Below are 20,631 nucleotides of genomic sequence, written 5' to 3'. Positions count from 1 at the left end.
GCATCCCCTCATTTCTAATTCTTTGCCACTACAAAATTTTTTTTGTACAGATAGGTCACTCTGCCTTCCTTTTTATCTCTTTGAGATACAGACCTAGTAGTCGTATTGTTGGATCAAAAGGTATGCATAATTCTATAGTTCTTTGGGCATGGTTCCAAATTCCTCTCCAAAATGGCTGGATCACTAACTAATAAGAATTACAGGTACGATTTCCTAACTCCAAGTCCAGTATTCCCTCTACTATGAAATGTAAGTCTCATACTAAAAAAAAAAAAAACACAACAAAATAGAATAGGTATTGCTAACACAAAACAGAAGCTGTGAGAAATCTGGAGTTTTAAACAGAGGACAAGTTTAATGAGTCAAACACTGATATGACAATCCAAAAAGCTAATTTGATCTTAGGCTATATAAAGAGTGGCACAGTGTCCCAACTAAGGTATAGGACACCATATTCTACTCTTTTCAGACCACATCTTGAGTACTCCATTCAGTTTGTGGCACCAAGTTAGGGCTTAAGTACTATCAAGGAAGGCAACTAGAATGGTGAGAAGACTTTGACATATGAAAATTAATTGTGAGAATTGGAAATCTTTAGCCTGGAAAATAGATGACTTGGCTAGGGGAAGGAGATATTATAACTTTCTACAATCATTTTTTGGTGTGGGGCAATGAGGGTTAAGTGACTTGCCCAGGGTCACATAGCTAGTAAATGTCAAGTATCTGAGGTCGAATTTGAACTCAGGTCCTCCTGAATCCAAGGCTGGTGCTTTATCCACTGCACCACCTAGCTGCCGTCTACAATCATTTTAAGCATTATCATGTGAAAGAGGGATTACACTGATTCTTTTTGTCCCAAAAGGCAGAACTAGTTGCAATGGGAAGAAGTTGCAGAAAAGTGAATTTCACTTCAATTTAAGGAAAAATATCTCAGCAATCAGAGCTATTAAAAAAGTGGCATGGACTGCCTCCAGAGGTGGTTGGTGTCATCTCCCTGGGGTCTTTGAACAGAGGCTAGATGACTACTTATCAAAGAGGTTATAGAAGTGATCCTTATTCCAGTATGGTTGGAACCAGATGGCTTTGGAGATGTGTCCCACCCCTAATTCTGAGGTTTCATCAATGTAAGAATCAGACTCAGCCAATTATTCCATTTGCTCCCCCCTCCACCTACCCATCATTTTTACTTTCTTTTATTTCCATCTTCCTTTGTTTCTGTCTTTTTCTTTCTGTCTCTGTCTTTGTCTGTCTGTCTGTCTCTTCTCTCTCCCTTAAAGGTTATCCTTTAGAGGATAGTTTATTTCAACCTCCTTACTTTAAGTAAGCAAATTTTAATCTATCTTGTACCCTCCTGAAATCTATGTCTTGATGTTAATGGGTTGTAAAGTGGGTAATAATTTTCTTAGTGACCTCTTCAATCAGATTAGATCATATTATCGACCGTGCTGTTTGTTTTATAACCACAGTCACAATGGGGAGCAACAGCTTCTGCAAGTTGCACGTTTGTAAGTGCCCATTAAGGGAAAGGATGACAGGTCGGCATATTTGGCATATTTGTTTTGTTGTGTTGTGTTTTTAAATACTTTTTCTTGCTTTGCTTGCTGCTGCCCCTCCTCTCCCTCTAATTCCCACCTCCCTGACTGGTGGTTTTCCCATCTGCATCTTGAAGACATCCTTTCACATGCTTCTGCATCCTCAGGGGGTTATCAAGAACATCTGTGTGGTGGGAGGCAGGCAAAAGGCCAAATTTCGCAAGGGGTTTCAAGCTGAAAGGTGGAGCCCAGATTGCACTGTCTTTTTACCCCTGGGATCCAGGAACTTCTCATCTTGGGCAATGGCACTAAGGCCTGGCCAGGTCTCTGTCATCACAGGGATGAGTCAGCTTGAAGCTTCTGTCCCATACTTCTGAGTTGTTGAGTGTAACCAGTATTCAAAATGGCCTTAGAAAAAATACATGCCTTGCAAAAATATATTGTTGATGGAGTTATGAATTGGTCCAACCACTCTATAAAACAATTTGGAATAATACTAGAAAGTTCATTAAATTATAAATATTCTTTACCCCAGAGATACCATGACTGGATATACAACCCCAAGGAAATCAGACAGAAATAAAAGTCCATAGATACAAATATATTTATAGCATCACATTTAGTGGGGGGGAAAACGGAAACATACTTTTCATCAGTTGGGCAATGACTAGACAAACTGTGACATATGAATGTAATGGAATATTACTATCCCATAAGAAACTATGAATATTAATATGAAAAATTCAGAAAAAAAACGGGCAAAGCTGTACAAACTGATATAGGCCATAATAAGAGGAAACAAGAGAACAAAGACCATGGTGACAGCCACAAGGCAAAGGAAAACAAAGCCAGGACCCATCAGGAGTCTGGTCAATGCAATAACCATTCTTAACTTCAGAGGACTTCCAATGAAACATACCTCCCTCTTTCTCTCTTCCAAAATTTAGGCTACATATTAATCTATGCCTATATTTTCTTCCCAAAATTGGGTTCCCAGACCTGAACACAACACTCCAGATATGATGTGACCAGGCAGCATCCAATGGGACTACCACCTCTGCATTCTGGACATGATACCTCTCTGAATGCAGCCTAAGAGGGCTGCCATGTTGCATTTACCGTGTTACCACTTTTAGCTCAGCATCGAAATTAAATTGGTGCTTCCTGGGCTGGATTTCCAAGTACCTGAGCCTGTCTTGTCCACACCTTGCCCCTGGTGACTTCTGGCAGATGTCCTAAACTCAGAATTGAAACATCTGTCTGGCTTCTCCCTCTAGTTCTGCATCTTCCATTTAGAAGGACTATTATGGGTACTACCAACCCTAGGGACCTTTTCTTCTGGGACTTGCTGATCAAAGGACCACGGCATTCTCCTTATATTCCTTAGAATTTTTCTGCCTATGAACTTAGCAGTGGGTCTTAGCAGTGCTGATTTATTCTGCAGATAGAGTAAGGGAATTGAAATAGGGAAGACTTGGGTATGAATCCTATTTCATTTACTTCCTAGCTACATGACTGTATATTTAACCTCTTTGAAACCCTCTTTTCTCATGTGTAAAATGAAGCTAATATTTACACCTGCTTCTCAGAATTGTTGTACAGTTCAAATGCTACCCCTTATATAAAACACATTGCATACCTCAGAGACCTATATAAGTACCAACTATTCTTTTTATTCTGCCTAAATCAGGGATTCCAAATTTATTCCAGTATGACTCTCTTTTAATATAAAAAATACCATGGATCCCAGCATTAATAGTTGCATGCATATCCATTGATCAAGAAAATACATCATGATAAAGTGCTACAAGGAATGCAGTAATGCTTTTAAGTGAATTTGTATTTTTCTAATGAGCGTATATATATGCATTTGAAAAATAGCATTTTATGTATGTGGGAGACATATTGTTCATTGAGTTTATGAGAGGAATGCTTTTTTATTTATTATTCTGAACCATTTAATGAGATGGGCCCTTGCAATAACTCCTCAGGAGCTTGGGAACCACTGGTCTAGATGAATACACATGACAGAAAAATATCTGTAGATCAGAACAGCCTCTGAGTATTTCCTAATGTCCACTTTGGGCAAACACCAGACACACTTATCTCATTTGGCCCTCAGTGAGCAGTTCTACTGCCCCAGGGCCCATCATTTGGTGATAAACAGCTCTGTTTTCAGGGTTGAAATACCCTCTAACTGCATTAACTAAACTACCCTCTAAACATGAGATCGTGTTAATTCAAAGGGAAAAGCTATTGGGAACTGAGATGGTTTCTCCCTACTGGATGCTGCTGCCAATGTTCTCTGATTATGAGGCCTGACAGCATGGCAATCCATTCCATTCATTTGCCCCTGCCTTCTGAACTGAGAAGGAACCACAGTGTCCAATTGAGTGCTTGATTCTTCACCCATGTCTCTGGAAGCTGAGGATTCTGGGATAGACATTGGTGATCAGTTAGACAGACTTACACATTACTGTCTCTAATCACTAAGGTTAGAAATTATACCCTGCTTAAAGCCAGGAACCATTTCTCCTGCCTTCCATATTAAAATACTCACTATCCTTTCCAGCCAGCACTATTCTGGGACTTAGTTTCCTAATTTGTCAAATGAAGAGGCAGACTGTATCTCTAACTCTCTACTATTCTATCCTTTGGCCTGTCATATTGGATGCTAAATTAAACTAACAATTTAAATGAATAAAGATATTTATTCATGGAACCATTTTGCTAAGAAACTGCATGGCCTTGTTAGTTGATCCCCCAAACCAGTGTGTACTTGTTTTGTACACTTGTTTTGTGCCAGAAAGGCAGCAGAGTATTAGCTAAAGAACCCAAAGTCAAGAAGACTTATGTTTGTCTCCTGCCTCTAAAACATACTGGCTGTGAGACCCTGGACAAGTTATTCAACCTCTCAGAACTTGAAGCAAATCTCTAAGTTGGTAAGTTGCAGAGAATGTTGTTGTTGTTGTTGTTGTTGTTGTTGTTGTTGCTGTTGTTATTGTTGTTGGGTCATTTATCACTCCTGTCTGACTCCTCATGACGCCATTTGGGGCTTTCGTGGCAAAGATACTGGAATGGTTTGCCATTTCCTTCTCTGGATAACTTTGTAGATGAGGAAACTGAGGCAAACAAGTTTAAGTGACTTGCCCAAGGTCACTGCTTGGGAATTTGCTCTCCTTATGAAATCATCCATCCAGTCTCTTATTCTCTCTGTCTCTGTGTGTCTCTGTCTCTGTTTCTTTCTCTCCCCTCTTCCCTCCCCCTCTAACCTGCATATATATATATATATATATATATATACACACACACACATATGTGTACACATGTGTTTATACATAAATATTTACATATTGTGTGTAATATGTAAATATTTATGTATAAGCACCTATCTATGCACATGTAGATATGAACTTGTGATCTAACTCTATATAAATATCAGTTGTTTTTTTTTTTTACTCCAGGTATTATTCTCCCTATTTTACAGATGACATTGAGGTTGAGAGAAGTTAAACCAAGGTCTTCAGACTCTAAGTCCAATGTTCTTTCCATCATCCCATGCTGCTGCTAAAGAAAAGCAGGAGAGTATCCTGCCTCATCCTACTACATACACTCCCAATAATGAATGAAGGTACATGTAATTTACATACACAAATTCTTGATTCTCTACCATACCCAGCATAATATCATTATTCAATAGCTGTTAAATAGCAGTGTCACGTATACTGTAGTGCAAGGAAAGTGATCACATTTTGGTCAGAAGAAGTGATATAAGGACATTCTCAACTTCTCTCTAAGAACTCTGGAATTGATTGAATGACATAGGAGATGCTGGCAAAAGACCACCCAGCATGTCATGTCCTCATCAGAGAAGATGCTGTGCTCTATGAACAAAGCAGAATTTCAGTAGCTCAGAAGAAATGTGAGGTGCACAAATTTAGAGACTCTACCCCCAATAGTCACTGACCAACATATGGTAGAACATTCCAAGCTCCTATTGGTCTGATCAGCCATAGTTGGACACACAGTGGTATCCAACATAGTGGTATCATTTTGGTCCTCTTCAAGAACAAAGGACAACAATGAACCCACTAAAGAGGAGAGGTAGCTTCTCTTCTTGGTCGATTTCATTATCTGTGTAGAAATCTCCTTAAGAGACTCACCTTTGTCAAAGGTACTGCATCTTTAAAGAATGTTACATTAAAAAAAAAAAACTCTACCCCAAATGTGCCTACTGTCTATTTCCTATGAGCTCACTGCTTTTAAAAACTTTAAAGGGAGATCTCAGAGCTACATGTGAGCAGGTTGCACTGGACGTCATGAATATATCTTTGTTCCTCAGTTGTCCCTCAATTCTGAATCTCTAAAGTCAAGTCATCAATCATTTATTAAGCTTTTGTTATGTGCTGTGCACTGTGAAAAGCACTGGGGATACAGAGAAGGTCAAGAATAGCCCTTGCTATCAAGGAACTCACAATCTAATGAGGTAAACCAGTTCCTTGCATGCTTTAAATGGTGAATCTGAGCAACAATCCCATTTTTTCACTTGTTAATGAAGGAATTGGACTAGATGATCCCCAGAGAACCTTCTAGCTCTGACATTCTATAATCCTCCAAGGAAATAATCTATTCATGCAGAGTCATCTGGGTGGCACAATGGATAGAGTTCTGCAAGCAGAGTCAGGACCCTTAAATCTTAGATACTTAAAAGCTGAGTGACCTTGGACAAGTCACTTAACTTTAGTTTCCTCATCTGTAAAATAGGGATAATAATATCACCTTCCTCCCAGAATTGTTGTGAGGGTAAAATTAGATAATATTTGTAAAGTGTTTCACAAACCTTCAAGTGCCAAATTAATGTTTGCTGTTATTATTGTGCAGATTATTGATGAAAGGATTACCCATTTTTTCATATGATGAGAGAATATTAAGCCAATTCAATTTAATTCAGTGAACACTTATTAAGTGTCTACTATCTTCTGGTCACAGTGCTAAGTGCTGGAGGTACAAAGATGAAAATGAAACTGACCCTTAAATAAATACAAAGGATATGCAAAGTCATACCAAGTGATTTCAAGAGAAACAGCTGGGGACATCAGGAAGGACCTTCTGTCAGAGGTGGCACATGAAAGGATTCTTGTAGGAGATGACATCTAAGCTGCACCTCAGAAGGAACTTAGGGGTTTTAGGAGGTAGAAATAAAGAGGCTTCAGATTCCAGACTCAATAGCAGGGTTGTATGAGACCTTAGAGATCATCTATCCCTACCCTCTCCTTTGGCAAACGAGGTAAATAAGGCCCAGAGACAACAAAGGACTTGGTTATGGTCACACAGGTTAGTAACATTATCAAGACTAGAACCCAGGTCATTTGGATCTCAGTCCAATATTGATCACACTGAGTATGATTTTGCTTTGGAAATGTTTCAAACCAAGGAAGTAGAGCCAAGGAGGAGTTGTTTGTGACACCAGACCTATCCAGGCATCCCCCAACTCAGATCAAGAATCTCTGTTTTACTCACCATGGCATGACCAGGTCAGCAACTGTAAGGCCTGTAATGAAAACAATGAGAAAGGAAAGTGAGGCAACTTGGGTAGACTATTTTGAGGACTATATCAGGGCCAAAGGAAAATAGAGGTAAGATGGAGATTGGGAATTTCTTTTCTCCTTAAAGTCTCCCCACCAATCCTTAAATGTCAGGCTCTGCGTGGCTTGGCACAGCATTCACTTTGCAGAGTCAACTGCAGAAGACCAATGGCAAGGCTCACTAGGTCAGGGATGGAAAGGTGTTCAAGCATTACTTGTTTGTGAATTACAACGTTAGCTAATGAAAACATATTGCTTTGTGAAAGGGAATGGGCCTTCCTGGAGGAGTCCTATCTTTTTTCTAAGAAGCAGACAAAGGAGAGAAGTCAGGCTATTATCCTAACCCCAGGGAATACCAATGCCCAGAGTGCCAGCAATATCAACAGAGACATGAGACAGTCCGTGTTATTGGTTTTCTGGTATGGATTGACGTTCACATGGAGGAAGGACGTCAGGAAGGAATAGAATATCCCACCCCCACGTTCATCTCCACTTCTAGTAGCACCACCTCCTGGACAGCCACCTGGGATTTCCAGAGCCTGAAATTTGCTGGTAAGTAAAGTGCAGACTGTCAAGAAGGCCATGGATTGATTAGCCAGTCTAAGTACAGGTGCCAGGTAGGTATGTCTTCCTCATCCACTTAACAGAAATCCCCTTGGCGAGGCTGTGCCATTACGATTTAACATGGGCAAGGACTCGGGTAACATGATCTTAAAAGCCCCTCCAATTCTCTCCACAGTCAATATGCTGGACTCTAGGAAAAGGAAAACTCAGCAAATTCAGGTAGTTACAGGCCTTGCTGAAACAGAAAGAAAACTGCCCGGGTAGACAACAGTAAGACCATAAAATTAAAGAGAGAACCCTGGCTAAATAATCTAATGGTTCTCCAGTGGAAAGCCCAAATACAATTAGCATTCACATACTTATTTTAAGATCAATATTTTTCTGCTGATTTGCTGAAGAGGCTTTTATGAAGTTTAAGCAGAGTTCATTGTTAAATACTCCTACCTACAGAGGATATGGGAGGCCATATTAATTCCTTTTCTCTTGGAGATCAATAATTACATTGCTGATTTGCTTAAAAGGCTGAGGCTAAAGTTAAGGGGAAAGAGCTTCAATACAATACCATTCCATGGAGCGTGTTCAAAGAACCAGTAGCCACCTCCACCGTAGTTAACAAAAACCATCAGTGTCAGTGACAAGCTGCAGAACCAAGAAAACAGTGTGAAAACTGGTAGTAGGTGTTTCCAGAACCCAAAGGAGCATAGATTTAGAATTGGAAGGGATCTTAGAGGTCATTGATTTAAGCCCCCCTTACCCTCCCTGCCCCCCCCACACACACACTTATTTTATGGCTGAGGAAAGAGAAGCCCAGAGTATTGTGTTGACTTGCTCATATTCACACAGCTAATAAGTATCTGAAGCAGGATTATGAATCTGGATCTTCCTAACAGCACATCGAGATCTCTATCCACTCTACCACACTGCCTCTAATATAAAAATAAACAGAATTTTAAACCTGGACAGCACCTTAAATATAATCCAGTCCAACTACCTCATTTAACAGCTATGCTAGTGTTCTAGTACCCAGTGGTACTTAACCTTTTTATGTGTCCTGGACCCCTTTGGCAGTACCTGGTGAAGCCCACTGACCTCTTCTAGAATAATCTTTTTAAATGTTAAAAAATACTTAGGATAGCAAAGGAAATCAATTATATTGAAACGCTGTTATCAAAATAGATTTTTTTAAAAATAAGTACCCACACCCCAGGTTAATAACCCCTGGGTCCAACTTCTCAATTTCAGATATCAGAGAAATAAAGAATCAGAGCTGTAAGAGACCACAGTGGTCATCTTTGGGCCAAGCTACATCCCCTCCCAAAATCTCCAATAGAATACACCCAACAGATAATCACCGACCCTTTTGATTTCCCCTCCAATGAAAGGGAACCCACTACTCCCTGAGACAGCCCAGTCCACATTTGAATAGCTCTTATTTTTGAGATTTTTCATCAGTGAAGCCTAACTTTCCTTGTTTGAAATAGATGAGGAAATGATCTCGCGGAAAGTTAGGTGGCTCAGTCAGAGGTAGGACACTGGTTTTCTTTCCCTCTGTTTGAGATTTTATGGCTAGGACCATTCTAGAACTATCCAGAAAGCATATCCATGCTTCCAGAAAAGAAAAAATAAACAGCATCACAATCTTCACATTGCAGCTGAGGAAATGAAGATCGGGGTCAGAAGCCCAGCTCAGACTCCTTGGAGTCTTCATCCCGCTGCCGGACACTCCAAGTCATATATGTTTGACCCATGAGCAATGAAACTAGTTAATGAGCTTTCCATGATGAGTGATTATTGGTTGGGTGGTCAAATGGACTGGCCATTTCCTCCCAAATATGTCTCTCACCTCTCATTCTGGAAAATTTTCAACCTTCCTCTCCAAGCACAGCAATTCTAATTAAATCAAGGTATAGCTCTTCCTTGAAGCCTCATGAATTCAAGTGATGCCTCTACTTGGTCTTCCAAAATCTTGTAACTAGAGTTTGTTTTCAACTCTTTCTTAACTCTCTATGTGAATACTGCCTCCTGAACTAAGTGACCTCTCTAAACATGGTGCTGGTTCATGGTGGTTACTCACTAAAGATATGGATTGGACATCTCCTTCTCTTTTCAAAAAGAGAGAAAGAGACCAAGACAATTATCCTCAGGACATGTGGGTGGTAACTTAGAACAGATGACCAATAATCCTTGTCACTATCCTCAGACCAATTAGATAAGACACTAAGGCCAATCTCACCATGTAATTCAATGGTAATTTCTGGGCAGGTTAGAATTCATCTTCTTTCTTCTCTGAGTCAGACTCTTAGGTGATCAAGCTCATGAAAATCCTACTTGTCCTTGACTTGGGGAATCTAATATGTTCTTTTCCCCTGATTTTGTCTCTTTTGAAGCATGGTCACTGAGTTCGTTCTCAGCTTCAGAAAGAAGTCTCCAAGTCACTTTCCAGAAAGTGAATTGACTTAAAGCTAGCCACATCAGCAAGAGTTTGTAGCAAATGCAGATTGTTCTGGATGCAGCAACCCACCACAGAACCTGGTGGCAGCCAAGAATGGATGGGGTCATCCTCTACTAAGACATGAACCCCCTCTTCAATATTCCAAGAAGTGGCTATCCAATCTGTTCTGGAGCAGTTCCAATGGTGGGTAAAGCACCTATTCCATTGGTGCATAGATGAAATTATGTCAAAGTTCTTTATGATATTGAGTTAAAATCTATCTCCTCATAACTTCCACCCATTTATTCTAGTTGAAAGTTAAGTGATTTCATCAAGTCAGGTATTCCATCCAATGGTACAGATGGCAACCCATCAATGCCTTCTCAGTCTATGGGACTCTGGTCCATATCTTCCCATAAGCCTTTGGATTGAAGTCCATTCAACATAGTCAATTCCCTGTGGGCAATATGTTATAACCTACTCGTGTCCACTATGTATTCTTCTATTGCCATTTTGGATTATCTAAAACTTTATTTCTTCAGAGACTTTGATTTTCTTTGATTCACAGGTAAATATTATCACAGGAAGAAAGAAATCAAACAAGCAAGGATGGGAGGAAAGAAGGAAAGAAACACTTAGTAAGCCTTTACTACATGTCAGACATTGTGCAAAGTGCTTACAAATATTATTTCATTTGATCTTCTCAAAACACCCCTGGGGAGGTAAGTGTTTTACACTTGGGGAAACTGAGACAAGACAGAGGTAGAGTGACTTTTCCAGAGTCATGCAGCTAGTAAGTGTCTGAGGACAGATATAAATTCAGGTCTTTCTGATTCTAAGTCCATTGCTCTACCCATTGCTCAGGATCCACTGGAATATTACTGTTGTTAATAATAATAATAACAATAGCTAGTATTCATATCACACTTTAAAATTTGTTTTATATATGTTACTTCATCTGATCCTCACAACAACATTTTACAGATGAAGAAACTGAGGCTGAAGGAAGCTAAGTGACTTGCTCAGGGTCACACAGCCAGTAAGAATAAGGCAGAATTTGAACTCAGGTCATCTTGCCTTCAAGAGTAGCACTATCCATGGTACCACCTACCTACTTCTGTTAAGAAGCTTTGATCCTTTATAATATATATGCAAATGCAACTCTCTTCCTCCTGTTCAACTTTGGGACCATCTTTGCTAGCTGTTTAAGATACACATACTGATGTATAAGCCTATAGGATGTTATACCAATTGTATATCATACTCTAAACAATCAGGATTCTCCATCCACTTGGTGTTTCCTGTTTGTCAGGCCAAACTCTTTCAAGTGACTGTGGATTTCATTGAAGAGGCTTCACAATGTTCTGGGCCTTGATGCAATTAGTCCAATATCATGTACAAACATGAGCATCTAGAGTACCTCATCATCTCTCTTCCCCTTAATCCCTCTTCCATTAAATTTCTGTGATATCTATGATGTTCCGTTAAATCAATGATATCATAGATCATAGATCTTAACCAATCTTAAAGGTCATCTCCCAATTTCCTCACTTTATAGACTAGGAAACTAAGCATTAAAAAGGTTGTGTGCTTTGCCCAATCTCACACAGCTATTACATAGCAGGGCTGGAATTTGAATAGAGGTGCCCTCACTCTAAATCCTCTATTCTCTCCAGTAGACAACCTTGACATCTTGTTGGACTTGCCCCATAGATCTAGTCTGCTGACATCTTTTGTATCACCTTTTCCTGTGATATGGTTGGGGATTTGGGCCTGGCTACCTAAGCCGCATAGGTTTGATTAGGAAAGAAGCATAACCTTGGTGTGTCCACATTTGCATAAATAAAATGCCTGGCCTATAATGAACTGGAGCTTACAGAAACCAGTGAGAGCTCCCAGGGCCGGAAATTGATAATTTTGCCCTTGTTGTTGAGGACAGAGGCATCAATTCTGGGTCTGCTTTCATTTGCTTTGGAGCACATGGTGTATTGCTTCTAGCATCAGATAAATTCAATGGAGGCAGAAGATTAATTAGTTTTCCCTTACAGCCTGCCCTTCATTATTGCTCAGAGAGAAATGCTCCCTCACCCAGGGCAGGAGAAGCAGCCAGTGGGAGGCATGCAACTCTACTGGACTTAGAGCCATAATATGTGTTAGGACTGAGACACAGGAGAGGAGGCTACTTTGGGGCAAGGGAGGCCCATTGTAAATAACAATATGGGTCCTGGTTTGGGAATGCTAATTAAACAAGGGCTCCCCTGGCCCTTCTAAGAGGAGCTTGCCAGTCACTGCTGAGTGCACAGGTGCACAGCTGCTCAGGAGAGCAACCATTATGAATTTTATTTCACATAATAGCCCGTGCAGGAAATGGAAGGTTATATTACAGATCAATAAGTGGGCTAAGGGAATCTGACAACCTTTGGTCAGAATCAGGAAAATAGATGGCATTAATTAATTTGCTGGCTTGTGGAGGGGAAAAAATCATCATTTAGTGCAGTGACAGACTAGGAAGTGTCTCTCCTCTCTCTTTGTTATTGATTAATGCAGAAGAACAGCCATCAGCTCCCTTCAGTGATGGAAAAGCACCCAAGTTCTTCCAAACTGTGTACCCTGGGCCACTTCTAAATAGATGGGCCATGTGACTTCATTCTCTCAAACTATTCTGCCACCTTATTTATATAGGGCTTTTGTCTGGTCTTTGGCCCCTGTCAGAAGGATACCATTCATTTCAATTCTCTGCTAAGAGTAAGAACTAAGGGCTCCCACTGGCTGGTACAAGGACAAAGGAATGCAAGTCTCTAGACTTCTCAAAAAAGCCCTGCATGGTGATAGGTAGCAGCTAAACTCTAGTTATGTCCTATATGGTTATGGGTTCTAAGGGACAGAGACTATGAATTCAACATTACTGGGGAAATAATAATTCTTAAATAATTTATTTTCCAGATTTTTTTCTATTAAAACCAGTGAAATATTTTTTTTTCTGTATTTTTAATGAAACTGATTTCAAAGGGAGTTCTGGACAAGAAAAAGAGGTAAAAAGTAGAGAGGGAGCTGATAATAAGAGCATAACAAGGAAATGCATATTTTTATTAAATAATTTTTACCTTCTCCAAGGACACTCTAGGTGCCATCTTTCTATTATTCTACAACTCCAGGGCTCATCTACAGATGCCAAAGTCCTCTACCTGCCCTTGTCTGCTGATGGTATTATGATCAGTGGCTATTACACTGAATATTACAGGGCTTCTTTAATGAGATCTGTGATTATTCAAGAGATTGGCCTAACAATCCAATAAGGAAAGACCAAATGGATGAAAAGTGCCTATTTCCCAGACTATGACAAGCAGTTCCAGTGAGGCACTGAACATGGATGTTGAATTGGGCTCATAACTTAACTAGAAGGAGGTTAGATTGTTTTGGGGAAATTGAACCCACTTTTAACAACCCCAAGCTGTTCCCTAGTGCAAAGATTTTATGTTTTCAATACAAACATTCTCCTGGCATTGCAGGATGGTTGTGAATCTTGAGATATCAGAATCTCCAAAAAAAAATTAGAATTGCAAGTGACCAAAGGGCACTGTTTGGCAGGTGCAGGTAGGCTTGTGGCATATTTCTGGTGTTTTAACTACACTCAAGAAGTGACATTGGGCAGAGCTGCAACAAAGGTGGTAAAACTGGGCTTGGTTCATGGATGCCAAAGTTTCAGTGCTGATAGTACTTGTACTTTCAGTAGGCAGAAATAGCTGATAGTTTGAGTGGGTAGCTGACTCCTGGGGGAAGGAAATATGCTTCTTCATCCCCATCCCCAGCAATCTTCTAGCCTTCTATGCCTGTGTCTTTTGGTCCTCTTTCAATGCCTCTGCCAAAGTAAATCAAGACCTGATTTGCATCTTATTTAGTCTTAGAGTTGCCTAAGGCACTGAAGGGCTAAATCATTTGCCTAGGACCACACTGTCTGTATGTCTCAAAGGCAAGACTTAAATCCAGGTCCTTCTGAGTCAGAGGCTAGTTCTCTATCTACCTAGCCACATTGCATCTCATGTATTTGGGATATTAGCAAGTAAATGTGTAACTAGAAAAATGAGGCAGGCTGGCCATATATAACAAGAGGGAAGGATAACAGATGAGTATTTCACTGGTATCTCAGTTTAATAATAAAGGAAGAGTTCTGGTATATTACTTGTGACTCTTTGGAGGATCTATGGAAGAAAACAGACAAGAACCCTACAGGATGATCATAAAAATGGAAACAACATGTATGTGCAGAATATAGAATAAACATACAATAAATAAATAAATGCAAACCAAGAGAAGGTACAGATGCATTGAGATTTACACATAGAGGGAATATCTACATCAATGAGATCTTATCATCAAGACTTAGAACTGAAAGGACCTCAGAGGTGACCTATTCAAACTGTCTTCATTTACACTTTATAAAATCAAAGTCTATAGAAGTTTTGACTTTCCCAAAGACTCCTTTGAGTGACCCAGTAAAGCTGGGACTCAAACCCATGTCCTCTAAGCCCAAATCCAGCATTCTGTCCATGGTGCTATATTTCCTCTTCAGCTGGGAAGTCACCCCCAACCTTCTCCTGTGCTGATGCTTCTGTAATTATATTTTTCATGGTGAAAATTATCTTCCCTAGAGACCCACCCTAGTGCACTGTTAAAGGCAGGGGTGGGGATGATGGAAGCAAAACTAACGTCTTGAAGACTGCCAGTAAAGTATAAACTCTAGAAGCTCTTTCCAAGCTGAAAAGACTTCAAGGATGGACTTAGCAATGGATCATCTGTCATCTAATGACCACTCTAGCCAAACGTGTGAAGGTCTGTTACTTTAAAATCATCCAGAAGAAAAGAAGGGAAGGAGTGAAAAAGTAAGGGAGGAAGGGAAGGAAAAAGGAAGGGAGGGAGGAAAAAAGGAAGGGAGGGAGAAAAGAAGGAAGGAAGGGAGGGAGGGAGGAAGGAAGGAAGGGAGGAAGGAAGGAAGGAAGGAAGGAAGGAAGGAAGGAAGGAAGGAAGGAAGGAAGGAAGGAAGGAAGGAAGGAAGGAAGGAAGGAAGGAAGGAAGGAAGGAAGGAAGGAAAGGAGGGAGAAATTTAGACTTTGTGAAGTTAACAACACATTGCTATTTTTTCTCCCTTCCTTCTCTCTTTTCTTTTCTCTCTTCTCTCTGGACTGGACAGCTCATCTCTTTCTAGAGAACCATGTTCTAAAATTGGCAAAAAATGGATCATGAAATGGAACTATCTTGATAGGATGAGCTCCTTTTTCAAAGGAGAACACACTGTTCTTAGCACCCCTCCCCAAAATCCTTTAATATGCATTTTCACTTTACCCATTAGGCCAGGCAGAGTCCTACAGTTTCTCCCAAACACAATTATCATCTGAAAAAGAGCCCCAAGAAATGGGCAAAGGATGTAAGGGGCAAAGGTGGTTGGAAAAATCCTATAATTACACAAGCACTTTCAGAAGGAAAGCTCATGTAAACTCTGGCCTATAGTATACATAAAAATAGATTTTGTTTTGTGTTTGATATGTTGTACATGTACTAATGCCTTTCCTCTTCCAGCAACATACATTATCTACCAATACTTGCAGAAAAGTGAACATTTTGCACTAATCTTGGAGGTAAAATGGAGTCAGGCTGATTTTTCAACGGTAAAAAGATCAGAGGCAGAGTGCCATACCAGATAGACACATATTGACTGTGTTACCTTAGAAAAATACTTAACTGCTTAGGAGCCCCAAGTGATGGATGTTATAACAAGAAATCCTTGGGGGAAGCTAGGTGACGCTGCAGTAGATAAAGCACCAGCCCTGGATTCAGGAGAACTTGAGTTCAAATGCAGCCTCAGACACTTGACAATTACTAGCTGTGAGACCCTGGGCAAGCCCCACCAAAAAAGAAAAATTAAAATCCTACTATTTAAAATTTAGAATACAAGTCAACAAAAGGCTTTATTTGGTCTATAGTTACAAACCAAGGCAAGGGAGAAGAACTATTTGGCTCACAGCAAAGGGCAGGAAGGAAAAGCTTATATAGCACCTACTATGTTCCAGGAACTATGCTAAGGTCTTTGTAAATATTATCTCATTTTGTCCTCACAATAACACTGGGAGGTGGGTGACAGTATTATACTCATTTTACAATTGAGAAAGTTGAGGCAGATAAAGGTTAAGTGACTCACCCAGAGTCACACATAGCTGGTAAGAGTTGAGGCCAGATTCGAACTGAGTTTTTTCTGACTCTAGGTCCAACACTCCACTCACTGTGCCATCCAGCTGCTTAGCAGCACCTATGGAGTTCATCGACTTTTGCATATGGACAGCATTAATTTATAAATACCACAAGTATCTGCAATATGCAGAAAATACATAGTCATGGCAGGCTTACAACTGGTCAGCCACTGGTTGTAGAGACAGTTTGTGGTATTTCATGGATGGGGATAGAGACCAATGTAGGAGGCTATTGTTGGCCTCATCTGAGTCTTTTGGTTGTCCCTACACAAGTATAGGGCAAGAGGAGACCCAACACATAGAGGTTAGACATGATTATCTACTTACATGGAAATGAAGGCCTCTTATAAAACCTAATTCATCATGTCAAGAAAGAAAAAACTCATTGCTCCTCTCTCTGCCATGATACAGGAGAGTGGCTGATCTGTATTGGTGCAGATAGATTCCCCACCAGGAGTTTCCCACATTGATGAGATTACAGGTTTGGAACAAACAAATTGGAAAGCATGGGAACTTTCATAAAGATCATCTGAAATGATGTTTGCCTAGATGAAATTCCACAAGGTGAAAGCAAAATGGAAGTTGTCCAAGGAATAATTGAAGAAAATTGACAGTTTGGAAAGGAAGTACAGAGCGATGGAAAGAACTCTGGCTTTGGAGGCAGGACAGCTGGCTCCAGGTTCCAACTTTGATATTAGACAGGTTTTGTGACCTTGAATAATCCTTTAGACCTTGGTGTCTACTCTTTTAAGATAAAGGTGGCTGTCTATCTAGATCAGGAGTTCTTAACCTGAGTGAGTGGAATGATTTCAGGGGGTCCATGAACTTTTTAAAAATTATCATACTAACTGTATTTTAACATAATTGGTTGACTCACCAATTTTATATTTTATCCTATTCATTTAAAATCATGATTCTAGTTCCACTGGACTGACAAAGCAGTGCATGACACAAAAATTTTAAGAACCCTTGGTTTAGACAATATTTAAGATTCTTTTAAACTCTAACATTCACTGTGGAGTGGGAAAAAAACTCAGTATGCTATTCAAATTCTGCCTTTAATGTTTATTAGTTATAGGACCATGGACAGATCACACTGACTGTCCTGAGCCTCAGTTCTGTTATCTGTGAAATGAGAATGATATCTTTAGGCCTTCCCTCTCACAGGGCTGTTAACAGAGATCAAGTGAGATAGTATATGTAAAGTGTTTTGCAAATGGCTTCTAGAAGTATCAGTCATGATCATGTGAATATGACATTATTCGTGTCTACCTTGGATCCCTAACATAGATCTTCATTTTCCTCATCCTGCCAACTTCTTTGCCCTTATTTTGGGTGGTCAAGTATAAGAATGAACTGAGTCCTTTTTTCCCTAGGAAATCCATATATTAAACTTTATAATTCCTGAAATAAAGCATGGTATCTTTGTCTTGGAGAAGGCTTTATTCTCATTTGGCTTCTGAGTCTTGACCTTTCTATTTGATTTCCTGGGCAGTGGCCATTTCAGTTGCCTCTCTTTGAAAATCAGTTCTTATCTTGTTACCATTCATAAATCAGCTTGGCTCCACTTACATCTCAGACTATGATTCAGGGCTCTATTATCTGCCAGGGAGGTGGGGTACAACATTACATGCAAAAAAGATAAAATCAGCACTAAATATCTGTTTTATTATCATTTTGCTCCAGTACTCATGAATTTAGGAATGATGTATTGACTTTTCAACTGCTGATAAGGAGCACTTCTCAGTTTTTACCAGGCTTCTTGCTACTGGAGCCATCTTTAAGGGAATGGAGACATTTGGAGGCTGAGCAGCAGAGCTGCTGACTTGTGCTTTTCTACATGAAGAAGAGAGAGCCACATCAATCTTGTTAAGGTTCTGTGACAATAGTAAAATTAAAATAGCAAGAAAAATAGTTCCCAAACTGCCAGATGGAACTGATTTCATGAAGGTCTCCTCTCCACCAATTATTTCTGGATAAAGGATCCTGTCCACAGCTTCCCAATCTGAGAATAGAGGGAAAGTAGGCTTCCTGAAGTTCTCTTGCACTATCAATCAACACATATTGTCTGAGCAGCTTCTATATGCCTAGCCCTGTTCAAAGCATTCTGAGAAAGATAGAGAATTAAAAAAACCAGCACCTGTCCTCAATATGCTTACAATCTAGCTGGGCACTCTTCTGCAGTTGGTAGGTTTTGTCTGACAGCCCTCCTATACCAATTTTCTCATTTCCTTCTTCTAATCTGTTATGGACTGTAAGAGCAGATAGCCGATTTTGTGACAAGTTTTTTTAGGTCTTACTGATTTCTGTTTGCAGGGCCATGATCCAGAGAGTTGTGGTTGTTTAAAAACTGACATTTGGCAAAGTAGGTTATTCTTAGACTTTGAACAGCTCCCTAGGTTATCCTCCTCCTTTACTCCCTGACTTTGTTCCTTCTGCTTCCCTCATAAACTCTGAGAGCATTCTTCACATATATTTAAAAGTGCAATTTGTACTAGACTTATTTGTGTCTCATCTCCCCTATTAGGCTATAAACACCTTCGGGCAGAAAGCCTTGTCTTACTTTATTATCCTTCATAGTACCTAGCCACAGGACCCCTTATGCAATAGGAAGTCTGTAAATACTTGATGGATTGAATCGAATCCTACCTAACTAAAATTATTTCTGGTTCAGTGTAATCCCACCTCCTCCAGTTCTAATTTCAGTAGGACAAAAACCAGACCATCACCACCCTCTCTGTTGCTAACTAGAATAGATTTAAATGTTAGAAAGTGAAAAAGTCACTCATCCAGTGATACTGTCATTCTGGCTGTTCTATGAATAAGACACTCTCATTTCTTGGCTCCAAGAATTTGCTCTGACTGTCTCCCATGCCTGGAATGCTCTCCTCATCTCCAACTACTGACCTCTTTGACTTCCTTTAAGTTCCTACTAAAGTCCCACCTTCTACAGGAAGCCTTCCCCTGCTTTTCATTCCAGGGCTTTTCTTCTCTTAATGATTTCTCTGTTTATCCTGTATATAGTTTGCTTTGTAAATACTTGTTTGTATGTTGTCTCTTGTATTCGACTGTAAGTTCCTTGATGGCAGGAACTCTCTTTTGCCTCTTGTTGTATCTTCAGCTTTTATCCCAGTGCCTGGCACATAATAAGTGCTTAATAAATCTTTGCTGATTGAGTGATTTCTCAATTTTACATCCTCAGAAAACATCCTAGAATATTCCTATGACTATATAATAATAATAATGGCTGACATTACTATAGCATTTTAAGGTTTTCAAAGTGCTTTCCAATATTATCTAATTATATCTTCACAAAAACTGTAAGACCTAGGTGATATTATTACCCCCATTTTTACAGATAAGGAAACTGAAGTAGACAGAGATTAAAAGATTTCCTCAGGATTACACAGCTATTAAGTATGTGAGGTAGAATTTGAACTCTGATCTTCCTGACTCTAAGTTTAGCACTTTAAGCACTATGCCACCCACCTCAGCATAGAGGTTTCCCCTCTCTCTCAGTTTCATCATCTGTAAAATGGGGATAATAATAGAACCTACCTTACAGGGTTACTATTTATTCATTTATTCATTCAAAAATGTCATTCAGAACCTATTGTGAGACTCAAACGAGATAATATATTTAAACCATTTTGCAAACCTGAAAGTGCTAAATATAAGTACTAGCTATTGTTAAGCTATTATTATGACAATATTGCCATGCTCATAGTCAGCTCTTGATAAAAGCTTGTTAGATAATTTGTTAAGTGCCCACCTGCGCATCTTGCTGTTCTGGTGTTAGACAGAGCAAGAAAACAGATGTGGTCCCTCTGGATGATGCTTACCTCCTGAAACTGCTGACAGCTCCCTTATTGCCAGCCCCAGACAGGATGAGAATATGTGTTCATGGCAATCACAGTAGTAATAGCTCATGTTTATACAGTGTGCACTTTAAGATAGAAAACTTTTTTTCTTAATAACAAACCTAAGAGGTCAGGTGGTGCAGGGATCATACGTCCCATTCTATAGATGAGGAAATTGAGGCTCTGAAAGGTCACACAGTTTACACAGGGTCATACAACTACTGTGTGATAGATTAGACTAGAACATAGGTCTCTCTTGTCCCCAAGACCACAACAAGCCTTCAAGATTCATTTTGCTATCAATTGCCAGACTACTAATAGGGATAGGCCAATCTCCTAGATACGTGCTTGTCGTCTACTGTTTCATTGCTAAAAGAACTTACTGGGGTGGGCTTTGAAGATCATAAATATAGAGCT

The 20,631-nt window shown here is 39.8% G+C and overlaps 1 protein-coding gene across 1 annotated transcript in view; it reads right to left on the bottom strand.

Annotated features, from left to right (window-relative positions):
- LOC122739671 (heparan-alpha-glucosaminide N-acetyltransferase-like) overlaps positions 1-20,631 on the bottom strand; it is a 383,950-nt gene that overhangs the window by 134,509 nt on the left and 228,810 nt on the right. Inside the window, exons 8-9 of the mRNA XM_043981320.1 lie at positions 8,244-8,320; positions 7,053-7,083 (exon numbers count right to left, since the gene is read on the bottom strand). Of these exons, the coding sequence (XP_043837255.1) occupies positions 7,053-7,083; positions 8,244-8,320 (108 nt within the window). The remainder of the gene's footprint in view (positions 1-7,052; positions 7,084-8,243; positions 8,321-20,631) is intronic.

The sequence above is a fragment of the Dromiciops gliroides genome, chromosome 2, assembly GCF_019393635.1.
Source record: "Dromiciops gliroides isolate mDroGli1 chromosome 2, mDroGli1.pri, whole genome shotgun sequence".
Taxonomy (NCBI): Eukaryota; Metazoa; Chordata; class Mammalia; order Microbiotheria; family Microbiotheriidae; genus Dromiciops; species Dromiciops gliroides.
Note: the sequence above shows the minus strand (reverse complement) of the source record. Positions and strands in the feature narration are given on the sequence as shown.